The sequence below is a fragment of the Notolepis coatsorum genome (assembly GCF_963971535.1).
Source record: "Notolepis coatsorum genome assembly, chromosome: 5".
NCBI lineage: Eukaryota > Metazoa > Chordata > Actinopteri > Aulopiformes > Paralepididae > Notolepis > Notolepis coatsorum.
Window position 1 is genome coordinate 27,409,304 of NC_140169.1, and position 20,395 is coordinate 27,429,698.

At 45.2% G+C, this 20,395-nt stretch overlaps 1 protein-coding gene across 1 annotated transcript in view; it reads right to left on the reverse strand.

Moving 5' to 3' along the window:
- LOC311228135 (titin-like) overlaps nt 1–20,395 on the reverse strand; it is a gene marked incomplete at its 5' end in the record, with an annotated part of 258,753 nt that overhangs the window by 73,071 nt on the left and 165,287 nt on the right. Inside the window, 19 exon segments of the mRNA XM_084314050.1 lie at nt 26–331; nt 2,458–2,742; nt 3,006–3,329; nt 3,522–6,491; nt 6,811–7,104; nt 7,363–7,662; nt 7,961–8,242; nt 9,003–9,311; nt 9,724–10,026; nt 10,574–10,685; nt 12,611–12,798; nt 12,968–13,249; nt 13,369–13,671; nt 13,976–14,278; nt 14,631–14,912; nt 15,048–15,198; nt 15,880–16,028; nt 16,519–16,833; nt 17,138–17,437. Of these exon segments, the coding sequence (XP_084170176.1) occupies nt 26–331; nt 2,458–2,742; nt 3,006–3,329; nt 3,522–6,491; nt 6,811–7,104; nt 7,363–7,662; nt 7,961–8,242; nt 9,003–9,311; nt 9,724–10,026; nt 10,574–10,685; nt 12,611–12,798; nt 12,968–13,249; nt 13,369–13,671; nt 13,976–14,278; nt 14,631–14,912; nt 15,048–15,198; nt 15,880–16,028; nt 16,519–16,833; nt 17,138–17,437 (7,758 nt within the window).

Here is a 20,395-nt window from a genome sequence, read left to right on the forward strand (position 1 = left end):
ACCACGAGGTACAACAGATACTTACTGACAGGATCAGCCGCCACGTAGGAGTTTGGTGATATTTTGGGGGTTCCGGGGCCGTACTGGTTGACAGCTCTGATTCTGAAGTAGTACTCCGTGCCGGACACCAGGCCGGTGACCTTGAAGGGAACCTTGTCAAGCTCAACTTCAGCCTTGACGGTGGCCCAGGTCTTGCGGTCTATCTCGCGCTTCTCAACGATGTAATGGATGACCTCCGAACCGCCGTCCACCTCTGGAGGGTTCCAGGCCAGAACAATGGAGGTCTGTTTGAGCTCCGACGCCTCCATGTTCATCACGGGCCCTGGGGTGTCTGTTGGGGACAGAAATATTCACATGGTCAGATTTATTCACATGGTCAGATATATTGATATGGTTTTAGCCTCAGCAGTCCTCATTCTTCTGTTGACTCTGTTGTAAGTTGCTCTGGATAATAGTCTCCTGAATATGATGGTTTTCCTGCCTGATTATCAGTTTGTCTTCAATCATCATAATCTAAACATAGCACTACGATGCCATAGAGATGAACAAGAACAACAATGATTCTTGATCTGGGATGAATGAATGTCCTGGGCCCTGTTTCTTGTACCTGGATAACTGAGTTAGCCGGATAACTTTAGCTGGATAACTGGGTTAGCCGGACTTTCCGGTTTCATGTACGTGGATTTTCCAAATCACCATGACAACATATCCAAAAGTTTGAGCCTGGTCGAAAGCAGAGTTCAAGTTCAAGTTAGCCTGAACTATCGCCACGCCCCCGCAAAGAAGTGACAGCCCGTTTCCTGAAACTATTCCCACAGTCTACGATCTGCATTATACCATTCTGAATTACGTTTTTGTGCTCCATTCTTCCAGAGGGGGCTTTTGAAATGTAAAATAGACCCAAAATGCTGATATTAAATTCACTTTGTCCTAAATAATGCACGTTATATATACCGTGGCGACGGTGGCGCTCGCTCGTGCGATGTACACATGATGTGGTTATTTTAATTGTAACTGGGATTAAGATGTCTGATGAGATGCGCTGTTTGACGGATTTGAGAAATTGAATGAGCCGTTGACGTCACATTAATGAATGAGGATAAAGAGATAAACTTCATTCAAAACAAAGGATATTCTAAACACGGGTCTCTCGTTCATTAATGTATAAACAATGGATTTATCCCATCTGGCCCAGTGGCCCAGCGGTAGTGCTCAAGCCTGCCAATCCAGCGACCGGGGTTCAAATCCCGGTGTTTCCAATATGATTTTTTTGAATATAATATTAATGATTATACGCCAAAGTAGCCTGGTTTTAAGTTAAAATATTATAAATCTACATGCATTGAGGATGTCATTCTTTATATAGCTCTCAACGTGCACCAAATTGAATTATTCCTATATTGCAAAAAGAAGGAAAAGACTAGGGTCTTGAACCCCGGTCGTCCGTGTGAAAGTCAAAAGAAGAACCCGTTACACCACAGAGAAGATAAGTAAAAGATTGACTATACATCAATCAATGGGTAAGAGAGCCGTATCGTAATTCTGTATAACAGTTAACTAATAATTTTCGCTAGCAAGATCTCATTTGATTATTCAATCCAGCAGGCAAGTTTAAAGAAATATAATCTGATTGATTGAGGTAATGAGGGACTTAGAATTAGCCTATAGATAACGCATTTAACTTGTCGGCGAGGCGATTGAGCCGTATTGCAATCTGTCAATAAAGTCTTAAATCAATTAATCAATCAATGCCGTTGAGAATCAGGATCTCTGCCATCGATACGTGCTGGCTTTTCACCTAAAACGGCCGCGCGCATTTAGCCTGACTCGCAAGTCTGGCTTGAGTTAACGAGACTGAATCCACCTTTGTGAAACAGGAAAATCCCGGCTTCGAACATCGGGTTAACTGAAGCTGGATAATGGACATCTTGATCGACTTAGTTGAACCACGTACATGAAACAGGGCCCTGTTCTGCTATGAAATGTGTCATGTTCAATGTCATGTTCTCTATGAAACGTAAAAGTCGCTAGGCATAGGTAATGTAACTCTCCCTTAACCCTTAACCCGTGACACTTTTTACTTAGACCAGTGTTAGTGTATTACTCTAGTATGAGCCATTAAAATCTGTGCATCAATCGGGAGCACCCGGGAATTAAGAGTTAGCGAAAGTAAACAATGCAGTGCCTTTCACAAGCGTGAATTTCAAACTACTTTCAAGTCTCATGGAGTTTGTTTCCATCGCTTTTCGACATAATTGGCAGTTTGAATGGTTTTTAGTGTGATAAAAAAAAATCTGAATTAGACTGAAATGGACCTTTCAGTCCTGTTGTTATTGTAATATATTTGTCTGTTGCACTGTGGACATTATTTTGTTCACTGTGTGAAATTGTGGACGTTGTTTATACGTCACCACAACATATTCTGGTACAATGACTGGTATTTGATGAATAACTCACCCAGAACCTTGACGTTGACAAACACAGCCTTCTCTCCTGCAGGGCTCCTCAGAGTCAGGCAGTATTTTCCGGAGTCATCCCGGGTGCTTTCGGGGATGACCAGGAAGGTCATGGAGTCGATGATATCCACGTTACCCTTTCGGACTACGTTGTCGATACCCATCCTCCTCCAAGAGACAGTGGGGTGGGGTCTTCCTCTGATGGTGGCGTAGAGGCGGATGGGGCAGCCGGCCCTCACCGTCACACCCTCTTTCAGGTTAGCGTCCAGGTCGATCTCTGGAGACTCTGTTGGAGGGAAGCAGATCCAATGTTGTTTCTTTAGTTTCAGTATCAAAGCCAGTTTGAACTATTGTCTGTTTAGGGTCCCGTTTGTTTTTGGAATTAAACAATGGACTTCATGGGCCGAGGGGTTTTGTAAGAGCTCATATAAAGTCTAAATCACTAAATCACTAAAATGTAAGTAATGATAATGTCCTTCTACAGTGGCGTTAATCCTAAATAAATATCTCGTTGAATGTAATAGTGTTGCAGTCTGACAACATCCTCACCTAGGATCTCCCGTGGCATCACAGCTGCATCCAGGTCGCAGGGCAGGCTCATGCCCACCTGGTTCTGAGCGGACACTCTGAACTCATACTCCAGCTTCTCGTCCAGACTGGAGACGGTGAACTCGCACACCACTAGCTGAGCCGCCACGTTGCACCTCTTCCAGCCGTCCTCTCCAGCCTTCTTGGCAGCTCCCCTCACTCTCATCTCCACCACGTAGCCAACGAGGGGGACTCCGCCATCAGACACAGGCTTGGTCCAGCCCAGGGTGATTGAGGTGACGCTGCTGTCCACAACCTTCATGTTGGTTGGAGGAGCAGGGGGCTCTGAACAGGAACACAGAAACACATAATACTATTAGTCTTTCTTACCTATTTACACATATTTACCCAGAGAAATTTACTAACAACTAACTCTTATTTGCATCACCATAAATATTATTAGTATAAAGCATCTACAGAATCGTATGACTCTACATATTGTTAAACACAACCCAACTGTAACTATTCATTACATACCAACTGAATCCTTGGCCGTGATGGCTCTTGAGGGCTTGCTGGCATCGCCAACTCCGATTTCATTGACAGCCTTGACTCTGTACTGGTACTCATGAAGCAGAAGCAGGCCAGTAACAGTCAGATGAGTTCCGGAAATGGCATCCTTGTTGACAGGAGACCACCTGATAGCATGCTCCTCCTTCTTCTCCAGGAGGTAGCCTGTGATAGGCTTGCCGCCATCTTTGTCAGGCTCAGACCACTCCACCTCCATCTGGTCCTTGGCGATCTTGGTCACCTCTGGAGCGTGGGGAGCCCCAGGAGCACTGAACTGAGTTCCAGCCAGGATGGACTCACTCTCTACTGCGGGGCCAGGGCCCATCTTGTTCTCAGCACGAACTCTAAAGCTGTACTCATTGCCCTCAATAAGGCGGGTGACATTAGCCTTGTTGGTGATAACAGCATTGGAGTGAACGGACCAGACTCCTCTCTTGGTCTCACACTTCTCAATGATGTAGTTGTAGATGTCACATCCACCGGCATCCTCTGGGACTTCCCAGGCCAGATGGCACCTGTCGATGGTGACGCCAGACACCACGAGATCCCTGATTGGACCGGGTCTGTCCAGCACCTCCAATTTGGCATCAGCAGAGCAGGTTCCAGCGGAGTTAGTAGCAGTAGCCACGTATTTGCCGCTGTCAGTGCGTCTGGCGTTTGTGATCAGGAGCTTGGAGAAGTCTGCGCCAGCCTCCAACTGGTGTCTGAGTCCCTTCCTGATCTCCGATGTGCTCTCGTCCTTGGTCCATTTGACGTCAGGCTGGGGCTTACCCTTGACTGTGGCCTCGATGGGAACAGAGTCTCCAGCCTTCACCACTATGGTTCCATCCAGCTTGATCTTGATTTCAGGCTCCACCAGCTGTTCCTTCACCAGGACCTCAGCTGTGGTGACAAAGTCGCTCTCACCTCCCTCGTTCTTAGACTGGACTCTGAACTGGTATATCTGGTTCTCAACGCACTTGTCGGCCATAAAGTATGTCTCCTTGATGGCTCCCTTGTGCAGCCTCTCCCACTCCTCTGCCTCCTTGGGCTTCTTCTCAACATGATAAGCCAGGTTACGGCTACCACCATCATTCTCGGGCTTCTTCCACTTGAGGAAGCCGAAGGTCTGTCCAATCTCAGCGATGTGGAAGTCGATGGGCTCGCTGGGCTTATCAACAGGATCAACAGCCAGAACGGCAGTCTTGCTCTCAATGGGTGAACCAGCTCCAATCTTGTTCTCAGCACTCACACGGAAGAAGTACTCACAGCCCTCTGTGAGAGGGGCCTTCATCGTGCGCTTGACGCAGTCGTTGGAGACCATAGTCCATGCCCTCTGGCTGGGCTGGCGGCACTCAATGGTGTACTGAGTAATCTCAGTGCCTCCTTGGTCCTCTGGGTTCTCCCATGAAACCATGCAGGATTGCTTGGTCACATAGGCCACCTTCAGATTTTGACAAGGCCCTGGAGTGTCGAGTACATTGACCAGGATGGTGGCCGTCGCCGTTCCACTGCTGTTCTTGGCCAAGATGGCATATTTACCATAGTCTGACCTGATGGCGTCTGCGATGACCAGCTCACACAGAGGGTAATTGTTGTTAAACTCGACGCGGACGTCCCTGCCCATGGCTCTGGCATCCTTGGTCCAGGTGATCTCAGGGTCAGGTCTACCTTTCACCCTGGTGATCAGGCTGATGGTCTGGCCTGCCCTGACAGTCAAAGAGTCACGGCAGATGACATCGACAACAAGCTCTGGAGGCACCAGGATGTCCTTGGCCAGAACGGTCTCCGACAGCTCTCTGGGCTCACTGTCTCCAATCAAGTTGGATGCTCTGACACGGATTCTGTACTCCACTCCCTCAACCAAGCCTGGTACTCTGTAAGCACACATCTCAACAAGTTCCTTGTTGATTCTTTTCCATTCAGCAGTGGCTTGTTTCTGGGCTTCAACAATATAGCCCAGGATGGGGCTGCCTCCATCTCTGGTGGGTTTGGTCCAGCAGATGTCAGCGTAGGACTTGCTCCAGTCCTTCAGCTTGAGGCTGCCAGGAGGCCCTGGTTTGGTGAAGGCCCGAGTGGCCTGCATGGGATCAGAGATGGGAGAAGGCGGGCTGGTTCCAGCAACGTTCTCAGCGAACACCCTGAACTCGTAGCTGTTGCCCTCAAACAGGCCACAGACTCTGTATCTGAGGTCCATGACAGGGGTCTTGTTGACACGGATCCACTTGCCTGTCATCTCTCTACGCTCAAGGACATAGCCACTGACAGGGCTGCCGCCATCAACGTCGGGCAGAGTCCATTCCACTGTTGTAGCATTCTCTGTGATGTCAGTGCAGATGGGCTGGCCCGGTGGGCCCGGAGGATCAAACATGTGCTTGGCGATAGTGGGGGGACTCTCCAGTCCGGCTCCGATGCCAATCTTGTTCTCAGCCCGGATGCGGATGATGTACTGACGCCCTTCCTCCAGCCTGGACACCTTGGCCTTGGTGCTCATGCCACTGGAGCTGACCATGGACCATGGTTCCCATGGCTTCTTCACGTCCTTCTTCTCCACCACATAGTTGGTAATGGGTGAGCCGCCGTCGTCCTTGGGCCCTCTCCACTGGATCATCATGTGGCTGGGAGTGACCTCCAAGATGTTGATAGGTTCGATGGGAATGCCGGGGACGTCCAGCACGGTGAGGTGAAGGGCAACAGTCTTGCTGCCGGCCGGGTTGGCTACGGTGAGAATGTACTCCCCACTGTCTCCTCTCTCGGTGGTAGGGATGTTGAGGACAGTGGAAGAGCCGACGGTCTCGATGTTGAAGCGACCCTCGGATGCAATCTCCTTGCCGTCGCTCAACCACTTGGCGGTGGGGATGGGGATGCCTGTCATCTTGGCGGGGAGAGAGGCGATGGCGCCAGCCTTGACGACTAGACCCTCTATGAGTTTTACATCAACCTCAATGGTTGGTGGCACTGGAGAGAGCATAACAACACAAATGTTAAGACTTGTTGAAGCCTGTGCTTAACATTTACCAATAGTAAATGATCAATGAGGACATCATGGCAAATGGTAAATCATCACTTCTAAATTCAGGATCACATTTCAAGACGTTAAGCACAGAGCAGAAAACAAACTAAATAGAATAGAATAAATAGAATAAAGTAAACAAAATATATTCTACCATTATACCTAAATGTATTCTACAGAACATCATCTACTGTAAAGTACATTCATACAATGTTTTCTAAATTCCTCATCGACAGTATAAAGAGGATGAAACATGTCTCTTACAGAGCTTCTCCTGGCAGGTGATAGGAATGGTGGTATCAGGCTGGCTAATGCCAATGTTGTTCTTAGCCTTGACCCTGAAGCGGTACGTCTTCCCCTCCTCCAGACCAGTGACGTGGCTTCTGCTGTCAGGGACGGTCTTGAAGGTGACCCAGTCGGCCTGGCCTTCCTCCTGGTGCTCAACAATGAAGCCGTTGACCTCACTTCCTCCTGTGCGTTCGGGCCACTCCCACGCCAGCCACACCTCCGTTTTGTCTACGTCGGTGTGATGGAGGTTCTTGGGCGGACCGGGAGGATCTGGAGGTTATGGGTGAGGATGGTTACAAAGTTAAGACATTTATCTGACACTACTGTCCACTGCATCTCACAATAGGCATAACAGTAAAGCCAACATTTATGAATTTAAATAATTGCAAGCAGCCTAGAACTGAAGTGCTAAGAACAAATCTATTAAACAGCATGTAAATATACAATTATAACACTGTTGTAATAGAGAATAACAAATATACTTTGGGGTTATAACTGCAGTGACCAAAATTATCCCCTCCTACTCACAGAGAGGATCAACAGCCTTCATGGGCGTCTTGGTCTGCACAAAGTCGCTCCTGCCAAACTGGTTCTCTGCTGCCACCCTGAATAGGTACTGGATGCCTTCCATCAGATACAGGGCCATGAGACTGGGCTTCTTATTGGATGCAGACACAGGGATCCACTGATCAGAGGCCACATCCTTCTTCTGGACGATGTAGTGAGAGATGACCGCTCCGCCGTCGTCCTCTGGGGCCTTCCAGGTCACGTAGGCCGACTCGCTGGTGATCTCTGAGATCGCCAGGTCTCTGATGGGGCTGGGCTTGTCTGGGAGACAGGATAGATATCACTTAGACTTAAAACATATGGGATTATTTAGGATAATAAACAATGATGTAATGCGGAATCACACTGAATCGGTTCCGATCAATTCAATTCACCAATTCACCAAGAAGTGCATTTTCTTAAAATGCAGGTTATCCAATGAGTGAGAATGTATGTTTTTATCATCATCAGATAAACAGCTATATTCACTGGTCCCCTAGCCCTGGTGTCATTGGACTTGTATTCTATCAATCACAAGAGACTCATACACAGCCCGCCCCCTGATGGAGAAGACACTCACTAAGGACCAGCACAACGACGGTAGCTGATATCTTTCCGACAGGGTTCTCCGCAGTGATGGTGTAGCTGCCGGAGTCGGCGCGGACACATTTGGGCATGAATAGCTTGCTGTTGGCGGCAGTGATGGTGATGCCGGCATGGGCCGGAGGATCCACCTCGTTCTTCTGCCAGCTGATGGTAGGAGCCGGCACACCCCTGAAGGCGGCGCTCAGGGTGATGTCTGTACCCAGCATGGCCAGGTGGTCGCGGGACATGTTGGCGTCCAGCATCAGCTCAGGTGCCTCTGTGGAGGGGAACACGAGCACAGAGACAACATGTTACGGTTTGGTGGAGGAACTTACCAAGACAACATGTTACGGTTTGGTGGAGGAGCTTACCAAGACAACATGTTCTGAGCTGGCACCATAATCATATGAATATCAAATGATGACAAAGTAAATGTATAACATGGAATGTAGAAATGGAAAAACACAACATTATGTTACTAGGATGTCTTTGTTGATATAATTATATATGTATATATAATTATAATAATTATATATAATTACAATAAGTATATATAAATACTGTAATCATATATACATAATATAATTATTACAATGCTGGAGAGGCCTCTAAGTCAGCATGTAGACTATGGGTCAGACCAGGTAGCAGGTAACTATGGGTCAGACCGGGTAGCTGGTAACTATGGGTCAGACCAGGTAGCTGGTAACTATGGGTCAGACCAGGTAGCTGGTAACTATGGGTCAGACCAGGTAGCTGGTAACTATGGGTCAGACCAGGTAGCTGGTAACTATGGGTCAGACCAGGTAGCAGGTAACTATGGGTCAGACCAGGTAGCTGGTAACTATGGGTCAGACCAGGTAGCTGGTAACTATGGGTCAGACCAGGTAGCAGGTAACTATGGGTCAGACCAGGTAGCAGGTAACTATGGGTCAGACCAGGTAGCAGGTAACTATGGGTCAGACCAGGTAGCAGGTAACTCCTCTAGTCAGGTTGGCAGGGAGACTCTTCTGAGCGAATAGGAAAATCCAACAACGTACCCAGTCTTTCATGGACCTTGACGGGTGTTTTGACATAGGCGGGATCAGATTTTCCTGCTGCGTTGACCGTGAAGATCCTGAAGAGGTACTCAGTTCCGTCAGCCAGGTCTTTCACCACATAGTGCAGGTCTGTGCAGTCTTCTGGCTTCTCATTGGCCTGTTGCCATTCCACACTCCCAGGCTTCTGGTATTCCACCAGGTAGCCGAAGATTTTGCCCTTGCCGTCGTGGCGAGGCATCTGCCACCTCAGGCTCACTGTGTCCTTGGACTTGTCATAGGACTCGGGGGTAACCGGGGGGCTGGGACGCACTGGAGGGCAAAACAGACACCATACAGATTAATTTAATATCCAGATTAACTGTCAGAACCATACAGCTTAATTTAATATCCAGATTAACTATCAGAACTATACAGCTTCATTTAATATCCAGATTAACTGTCAGAACTAGACAGATTAATTTAATATTCAGATTAATATATAATAACAAACTTAAATTGTACTTAAGTAAACTTAAAAGATGTTTACCAAATTTAAATGGTACTTTAGTCAACTTAAAAGTGCATTATGCTGGTAAGCAAAGGTAATCAAAAATACATCAAAAGTATAATTTCAATATCTTTCAGTACATCTTTAGTGCAACTTTAGTGTACTTTCTGAAAATATATGTTACTGATACTCCTTTTTTATTTGGGTACTATGGTGTAACGGTCACCAGCTCACCGATGGGATCTTTAGCCAGGATGGGTTGGGAGGGTTCACTGGGGTCTCCAGTTCCCAGCTCGTTCTCAGCCATCACCCTGAACTGGTACTGGCAGCCCTCCACCAGGTCCTGGACTCTGAACTGGGTCGCGGGGTACAGCGGCTCTTTGGTGACGCGGGACCAGCGCTTAGCGGCCGGCTCCTTCTTCTCCAGGATGTAGTTGGTGATGGACTTGCCGCCGTCGCGGGGTCGAGTCCAGAGGACCAGGACATTAGTGCCATAAACCTCTCTGACCATGGGCATCTCAGGAGCCTCAGGAACTCCTGCACATTACATGTGTGACATTACATTACAAACCTTTAAAATACACGATGTAAATAAAGAAAATAAGTAAACTAATAATGCTAATAGTTATATTTATTCATGTATGTACAAAAAAAGTATAATAATAATAAAATAATAAAGAAAATAAAACAATCTAGAGAGGGAAACGTAATGTAATATATATTTCATATGATAAAAAACATAAAAACTAGGGATGCACCAGTATGAACATTCTGTTATGGCTGATATTACCGATGTCGATCTGTATAAATAAATCACATTTTGTACATACTGAAACAATGTTATCCCACAATCCTGTGCAAGTCACATGCAAGTAACGTTACCCAAACAAACTGTGTGGCCAAAAAGAGAAAAACACACACAGCGGCAGCTAGACAGAGAAATAATCATCAGTTGTCAACATCGTCCCAGCTTTGCTGACCGGACCAATACTGATATATGAAAGAAATCACCAATAGGCCTACCGATATAGTGAGCGATATATGGTGCATTCCTAATAAAAAGTATGTGAGAAAGACAACATACTGAAGAGGTCCTTGGCTTTCATCTCCTCTGAGTCCAGCGGTTCGCTGATGCCATACATGTTCTCAGCACACACTCTCATGATGTACTCCTTGCCCTCAGTAAGCTTGGGGATCTGGGAGGAACAACAACAAACACATTAGATATATATCGATATCTATATGAACATACCTGCATAATCCTCTCTATATATTGTGCTGTATACAATACATTTGTGTCGTTCACATTTATGCTCTAGAAATGAGATGGTAGCCTTTTACAAATTCAACAGTGCTGGTTGTAACCGACCAGAAGAACTTGTATGGATAATTTCTAGGGATGTCCGATATTATCGGCCGACCGATATTATCGGCCGATATCGGCAGTAAAATGTGATATCGGAAAATATCGGTATCGGTTTAAAAAAAATAAAAAACAATAACAATATTTGTTATATATATATCCAGTGAAATGATTAGTTACCTGAAATTATTCGGTTTTTTGGACGGGGAAACCCTGCATATATCGGTATCGGTTGATATCGGTATCGGAAATTAAGAGTTGGACAATATCGGAATATCGGTATCGGTAAAAAAGCCAATATCGAGCATCTCTAATAATTTCACTGTGTTTCATTCATCATTGTTGGGAGGACTGGAAGTTTGTGACTGGGCTGATATTTAAGTTGCATAGCATAGATCTAACCTAATATGAACCCTCATAGTGAGAGTCTAAGTCATTATGAACCCTCATAGTGAGAGTCTAAGTCATTATGAACCCTCATAGTGAGAGTCTAAGTCATTATGAACCCTCATAGTGAGTGACTAAGTCATTATGAACCCTCATAGTGAGTGTCTAAGTCATTATGAACCCTCATAGTGAGAGTATAAGTCATTATGAACCCTCATAGTGAGTGACTAAGTCATTATGAACCCTCATAGTGAGAGTCTAAGTCATTATGAACCCTCATAGTGAGAGTCTAAAGGCCTCTGCATGCTACAGAAACTTCAAAGCAACTGCAACACAACATCGACAAAGCAACGGTGTTGTAGACACTCTGCCTTTATGCTTCTGCAACATCGACGCGCAAAGTTAGTTTAACTAAAGTTAGTTTAGGTTCGTGTTAACGTTAGATAATGTACAAAATAAACGTATTTCCGGTGCTTTTAGACGTCGCTCTTTTATTTTGAAATCCCCCGACCGGAAGTGTTAGTGTCTGTTGCTAGCAGCTTAACTTCTGTCGCCCGTTTCTAACGTAACATTAGTTTCCAATGGAGAGGAGAGAAATACCACGGCTCACATGCAGCTCAAACTACCTGTTGGAATAAATTAATTGATTGATGTTTAACTTGTCCCTGTGTGTGTCCAGTCATTTCGACTAGCAAACGTTGTATTTAACGTTACCTCAGGATACCATTGTATTTAGTTGGTTAGCTATGTAGCTAATGTGGATAGCATTTTGAATAGCACCAATGCTAGCTGGCTGGCTACAGCTTTATTTACTAAATTATGGAGGCTTTTTAATCGTCAAGGTAAGAGAGGATTCGTCATGATCAACTGAAGGCGTATGCTATGGAACAATATGTGTTTGGGTTTTCAGAAAAAGGCCAGCTATGTGACGCTAATTATTTAGCATCAACGCTGGCTGGCTACAACAATGGAGGATAGTATTCTCTGCGGGACCAATATTATTCTATGACAGCCCCGCCCCCATTCGCTAACCAACCAATCACTGCTACGCAATATCAACGCAACGGTTGTTAGATTAGATTTTGGAGACATGTACGCAACGTCCTCGCAACACAGTCTACAAGACCCTCTGCAACAAGCGCGTTGAAATCGCGCTGATGTTGTGTTGAAGTTGCTTTGAAGTTGCTGTAGCATGTAGAGGCCTTAAGTCATTATGAACCCTCATAGTGAGTGTCTAAGTCATTATAGTGAGTGTCTAAGTCATTATGAACCCTCATAGTGAGTGTCTAAGTCATTATGAACCCTCATAGTGAGTGTCTAAGTCATTATGAACCCTCATAGTGAGAGTCTAAGTCATTACTATGAACCCACCTTGCAGAAGGTCTTCGTGGAGGCGGATGTGACGGTGGTCCACAGGTCCCTGTTGATGTCTCTCTGCTCGATGATGTAGTTGGAAACACCCACGCCTCCATCGTCCAGAGGGGGTTTCCAGGAGATCACCATCCACTCCCTGTGCACCTCGTCAAAGATCACAGGGCCCACGGGAGCAGTGGGGCGGTCTGCAGGAGAGAACCAGAAGCTTTAGTTCACATCAAGGACTCCTAAACTCAACCTACAACTTATCAACAATCAGCGCAAAATGATGAGAATCAAAAGGAATGTTCTGAATTCAATACGGGGTCCAGGCCATTATAAGAACCATCAGTAAATGAATGTGTGTTGTCATACCGACTACAGTGACGTTGCAGACTCCCTTCCTGGAGCCTGTGCTGTTCTCCACCACCACCACATATCTGCCACTGTGCTCGCGCTTGGCCTGCATCAGGCCCAGAGACATGGTGGTCAGGGTGTTCTTGAAGGTGTTGTGCTGGTCGGCCTTCAGCTCCTCGTCGTCGCGGTACCACATGATGGAGGGCGAGGGCTTGCCGGTATAGCGGCCAGCCAGCAGGACGCTCTCTCCCACGCGGATGACAATCTTGTCACGGAAGTCCACCTCGATGGTCGGGGGCTCTGGAACACGGAGAGAAGGACATAGAAGGAGAAGTTGAGTACAATATTAGAAGGGGTTGCTTTGTCTAACCCTTACGCTCTAAACCTAACCCTTACCAAGCTCTAACCCTAACCCTTACCAAGCTCGCTTCTGCAGGTGATGGGTTTGGTGGAGAAGGAAGGCTTGCTTGGCCCAATCTCGTTGACGGCGATAACTCTGAACTCGTAGGTGTCTCCCTCTCTCAGGCCGTCGAAGGTGAACCTCCTCTCCATCAGCGTCTCCTTGGTCAGTCTGCTATACTTATCCTTGCCGATCATACGAGCCTCCAGGATGTACATGGTGACCTCAGAGCCTCCGTCACACTTGGGCGGCTTCCAGCAGACACTGATGTAGTCCTTGGTGATGGCGGTGACCTCGATTTCCTCGGGACGATCTGGCACAGCTAGGGAGACGCAAACACAACCCATGGTTACTTTTCAGAGGAAATGCTTCATCATATTTATGGAATGAGAGGCCTTTTTACTAATTTGGAGATAGTTATTTATACATCTGTTATAACTCAGTTCATATTTACTGGATTGGATTTTTAGTGCATGTTATTAATGCTGATGTTTAATTTGATTTCATAAATTTGTTTGCGTCAGGGATAATGTGCAATAGACGTATTACCCCAGGTGTATATATACAGTACATGCCAGTTGTAGGTATGGTGAGTGACACCTATGTGATATATAATATAATCTCACTTATTGGATCCTTGACGAGGATTTCGCATGCCGTCAAGGTGAAGGCTCCCACGCCGATGGCGTTCTCGGCCGCCACTCTGAAGAAGTAGGCCTTCCCTGTGGTCAGGCCGTGGGCCACGGCACTGTGTCTGCTCACGGTGTAGGACACGGTGGTCCAGGCCTTGCGCTCCGCCTCGCGCTTCTCAATCACGTATTTGGTGATGGCAGAACCGCCATCGTCGTCTGGGAAGAACCAGTTGAGTTTGACGGAGTCCACAGTGAGGTTAGTGGCGGTGAAGGGGAAACCGCAGGCACCGGGAACATCTGACAGGGACAACAGAGGAGAGTTCAGGTCAGGGTGCTGACCTTGTGATGACCTTTCATGACCTATATTTTCGTTTCTTTAAATAAATCCTGAACCCGCTACATCCACTTCTCTTTTATCTACTACATCACCCTGTTTGATCAGTAAAACTAATTGAAAACCAGGCACTTCTTCTACCAAATTACACTATTTGGTTTCTCTTACATCATAAATATTATTAAGATATAACACTTCAATGAGGTCCTCATAAAGATCCTACCATGTACTACATACTATATACTGTTGTCTCCCATAATCTTGGAGCAGGCAGTGTTGATGTTCCTGGTTCCACTTGGTATCATAACTACTCACCCAGCACGTCGACGACTATGTTCTTGCTCTTCTCTCCTCCGGCGTTCTTGGCGGTGAGGCAGTAGGTTCCCTGGTGTTTCCTGGTGCAGGGTTTGATGATCAGGGAGGAGCTGATAGCCGTGGTCTCCACGCTGGACTCCAGCGGCAGGGCGGCTCCGTCTCTGCTCCAGGTGATGTCTGGAGCCGGCTGGCCGGACACGTAGGCGATGATGCGGATCACTCCTCCGGCGTGGACCACCATCCTATCCTTCACAGAAGCGTCCAGGTCCAACTCGGGAGCAACTGGAGGTGAGAGTGTCTCTGTGTTATTCAATCATGAACTGAGTGTCTAAACAGGCTTTTAATACATTCTACTACAATAGATAGTTTTATTGATATGGTGAATCATATATCTGAGAAGAGACAGGTCCAACTCACTGGTTCTGTCATTGACCGTCAGGGCCTCTGGGACCTCTCCAGGGTCACTGGTTCCAGCCGCGTTGAAGGCCGTCACCCTGAACCTGTACTTTCCTCCGGTCTTCAGGCCGGCGATCACAAACCTGGTGCCTCTAACCTCCTTCTCCTTGGCCTGGAAAACACAATAAATACACATTAGCAACTATAAATACACATCAGTAACTATAAATACACATTAGCAACTATAAATACACATCAGCAACTATAAATACACATTAGCAACTATAAATACACATCAGCAACAATAAATAGGCATCAGCAACTATAAATACACATCAGCAACTATAAATACACATCAGCAACTATGAATACACATTATCAACTATTAAATACACATCAATATGGATCAGCAACTATAAATACACATCAGCAACTATAAATATGAATCAGCAACTATACATATGAATCAGCAACTATAAATACACATTCGCAACAATAAATACGCATCAGCAACTATAAATACACATCAGCAACTATAAATACACATCAGCAACTATGAATACACATTAGCAACTATTAAATACACATCAATATGGATCAGCAACTATAAATACACATCAGCAACTATAAATATGAATCAGCAACTATAAATACACATCAGCAATGGTTTCAAAGTAACAACAATAACATTCTAATTGCTAATGCAATAACTGACAGGAAACACACTTGGGTCCAAACTGTTCCCTAGCAACACAATTCCAGTGAAACCGTCTCTAGAAAAAACAAAGGTTTGAACTATCTTTCCACTTAGATTCCATTGGCTAAAGGAGACAGGCGTCACTACTGTAGTTACCTTGACCCAGGCCTCCGTATCTTCCTCCTTGTACTCCACCCAGTAGCCCAGGATCTTGGAGCCTCCGTCCTTCAGAGGAGGGATCCATTCCAGGTCCACTGTGGACTTGGTCCAGTCTGCCACCTTGGGAGTAGGAGGAGCAGGGGGAGCTGGCAGGGGAAACACAACAGGTCACCACCATACAAAAAATACCTGTGTGATATCAGTATCACAGCTAATAGAATGTGTGATATCAGTATCACAGCTAATATAATGTGTGGTATCAGTTTCAAAGCTAATATAATGTGTAGTATCAGTTTCAAAGCTAATAGAATGTGTGATATCAGTATCACAGCTAATAGAATGTGTGATATCAGCATCACAGCTAATAGAATGTGTGATATCAGCATCACAGCTAATAGAATGTGTGATATCAGTATCACAGCTAATAGAATGTGTGATATCAGCATCACAGCTAATAGAATGTGTGATATCAGCATCACAGCTAATAGAATGTGTGATATCAGTATCACAGCTAATAGAATGTGTGATATCAGCATCACAGCTAATAGAATGTGTGATATCAGCATCACAGCTAATAGAATGTGTGATATCAGCATCACAGCTAATAGAATGTGTGATATCAGCATGTGTTCTTACAGATGGGGTCTCTGGCGATGATGGGGTCAGTGATAGCACTGAAGGGTCCAGGACCAGCAGCGTTGATAGCGGTCACTCTGAACAGGTAGTGAGCTCCCTCAATGAGGCCAGTCACCGTGTGGGACACCCCGAGAGGCATGGGACGGATCGGGTCACGGGTCACACGGACCCAGCGCTTCCCGGTGGTCTCCTTGCGCTCCAGCCAGTAGCCGGTCACTGGGGCGCCGCCATCTTCCTCTGGCTCGTCCCAGTTGAGGGCCATAGAGTCCATGGTAATGCTGGAGATGGTCAGCTTTTCACACGCGCCAGGTACAGCTGGAAGAGAAAAATAATATTACGTTTCAGGGTTGGTTCAGGAGTTAATTAGTGAAGAGGTTTGTAGAGTCTCTGATTGTGGTTCAAGTGACTTACTACTGGTTCAGGTGACTTACTACTAAAGAGGTTTGTAGAGTCTCTGATTGTGGTTCAGGTGACTTACTACTAAAGAGGTTTGTAGAGTCTCTGATTGTGGTTCAGGTGACTTACAACTAAAGAGGTTTGTAGAGTCTCTGATTGTGGTTCAGGTGATTTACTACTAAATATATGTGTAGAGTCTCCGATTGTGGTTCAGGTTACTTACTAAAGAGGGTCCTTGCGACCTCCGGCTCGCTGTCCAGTGGTTCTCCCACTCCGTACTTGTTCTGGGCCATGATGCGGAACACATACTCATGTCCCTCCATCAGGCTCTCCACCGTCCAGATGCGTTCCTTGGGCTCGCTGGTGACGGGCACCCAGGTATTCCTGCTGGCCACACGTCTCCAGATGACGTAGTTGGTGACCACGGAGCCGCCGTCGTCTTTCGGAGGCAGCCAGGAGAGGGTGATCTTCTCAGGGCCGATCGCCTCAAACTTGATGGGAGCAGAGGGAATTCCAGGGCGACCTGCAGAGTGGAAGGAACCATCCAATATTTAAATTAACATCCAACATACATTTAGATTAACATCCAACATACTCAGGTACCGCCTTGGCTTGTAAAGTAAACTGATTTCCAAAACAAATTCAGTCATGAGATTTAAATAAAGATCACAATGTTTAATTTAAACATTGTGAAACATCCGACCCCTCTACTATCTTGGCTGCAGAAGTAGTAGTAGTATGTATTGTTATTATTATTATTATTATTATTATTATTATTATTATTATTATTATTATTATTATTATTATTATTATTATTATTATTATTATTATTATTATTATTACTATTGTTATTGTTATTATTATTACTATTGTTGTTGTTATTATTATTGTTATTGTTGTTGTTGTTATTATTATTATTATCACTTTGATCGCCATGGGTTAAATTCATAATTTACAATCCCTAGCCAGGGCCCTATTACCCGTACCTAGTTCAACTAAGTCGATCAAGAGTCCCATTATCCAGATTCAATTAACCCGATGTTTGAAGCCGGGATTTTCCTGTTCCTCGAACGCTGATTCAGTCTCGTTAACTCGAACCAGACTTGAGACTCAGGATAATTGCGCGCGGCCGCTTCAGTTGAAAAGACAGCAGGTGTCGATAGCAGAAATCCTGATTTTCTAACGGCATTGATTGATTGATTGATTTAAAACTTTATTAACAGATTGCAGGCGGCTCAATAGCCTCGCCGACAAGTTAAATGCATAATCTATAAACTAATTTTAAATCCCTCATTACCCCAATCAATCAGATTATATTTCTTTAAACGTGCCTGCTGGCAGTAAGTTTATGGATTGAATAATCAAATGAGATCTTGCTAGCGAAAATAATTAGTTCAACTGTTTCAGAATAAGGATACGGCTCTCTTATCCATTGATTGATGTATGGTGGATGTTTTACTTATCTGCACTGTGGTGGTGTGTGACGGTTGGTCCTTTTGCCTTTCACGCGGACGACCCGCGTTCGAATCCCCCTTCTTCTAGTCTTTTTCTTCTTTTCGCAATGTAAATACTTCAATTTGGTGCACGTTGAGAGCTATATAAAGAATGACATCCTCAATGCATGTAGATTTATAATATTTTAACTTAAAACTAGGCTACTTTTGCGTATAATCATTAATATTATATTCCAAAAAGATTATATTGGAAACGCGGGGTTTCGAACTCGGGTCGTCCGCTTGACAGGAGTGAGCACTAGCCGTTGCACCACTGTGCCAGACGGGATATATTCATTGTGTATCCATCAATGGACAAGAGACCCGTGTTTCGAATATTTTTCTTTTGAATGAAGTTCTATCTCTTTATTCTCAAATGCATTAATGTGACGTCAACGGCTCATTCAATTTCTCAAATCCGTCAAACAGCGCATCTCATCAGACATTTTAATCCCAGTTACAATATCACAATACCGTGTGAGTGATGATACAATTCAACAATCCTCAGAGTCCTCGTAATTCATAATCCACAAAAACCACAATCCACGCATAGACACTTCAATTTTATGCTTGAATGAAACACAATCAGGGCGCTCCGTTAAGCAAATCTACAGCGGAGAATATATGAAACTAATCAGAGCCAAACGGCCGATAGGTTTCATTCATTAAAAATATCCCCGCGGGATTCACATTTGCAATGCGCCGTTATTAAAATAACCACATGCAGCGTGTATCGCACTCCGAGCGCCGTATATGACGTGCATTATTTTATTTAGGACAAAGTAAATCTATAGGCTGAATATGATTTATTATCAGCATTTAGTTCTATTATTATACATTTCAAAAGCCCCCTCTAGGAAAACGAAGCACAGAAACATAATTCAGAATGGTATAATGGGATCTAGACTGTGAGAAATATTTCAGGAAGCGAGCTGGCATTTCTTTGCGGGGGCGTGGCCATGGTTCATCCAGCTAACTGAACTTAACCCTGCTCCGGACCAGGTTCAAACTTTCTGATCTGTTACCATGGTGATTCAGAAAATCCGACTTCGAGGAACAGAAAGGTCTGGCTTAAGTCAAGCTATGCTGAGAATTATCCGGCTAACTCAGTTAGCCAGGTACGGGGAGCGGGGCCCAGCTCTATTTGTCTATGAGAGCAGGGCTATAACTTTTTAAATTCTATTGCTAAATTGCCATTATTATGGCCCATTCAATGTCCTATATCCATTGTTCAGGGTGTAGCAACGATATACTTTTTCATTCACATATTCATACTAAAATATGGTCTAAAGTATAAGTATGTTTTTATCGTTTTCTGCAGCTTTCTTCAGAACGTGATTTATAGCCCCAAATGCATTATATGCATGATGAAATACAGTTTGATAGCGATCTGTGCCAGATAATAAATTTCAACTGGTTACTACGTATCATCTGATGATGACCGGGTGGGCGGGGGGTCGTTTATAATTCCGTGGGCAGCGTTAGATGATTCATCCAGTGTGGGTCATATGATCATCATAGCAGTCTATATGGAACACGTTAGAATATAATGCTGCAACTCACCGTGGCTTCCTCGCGCCGCTGGCAGATGAGCGTGGAACAGAATTTTTTCTATTATGGGATGGAGAAATGCCCGATCCATTTCCAGGTTGTATAATAGTATATACGTCCAAATCATGTTGTTTTTTCGAGTTATTTGCACCGATCGATGTTCACTGTGTCAAGACGGAGTCTCTCTAACGATAGCGAGTGCCCGGACGACATATGGATGAGCACTTCCGGTTCGACGAGTCATTTCATGTTGGCGATCTGCCGATCGGCCACCAGATGGCGCTCTTGAACCGCTAGAGAGTTGAGTGGAGCTTTGCAGTATATCTCAGGGCCCCGGAGGGGAAATATGATTTCGCTCACAGATTTTTGAAATATTGATATCAAAGACGAGTTACGGCGTCTTCGGCAGAATGAGCATGGCTAGGAATGACGTCTAA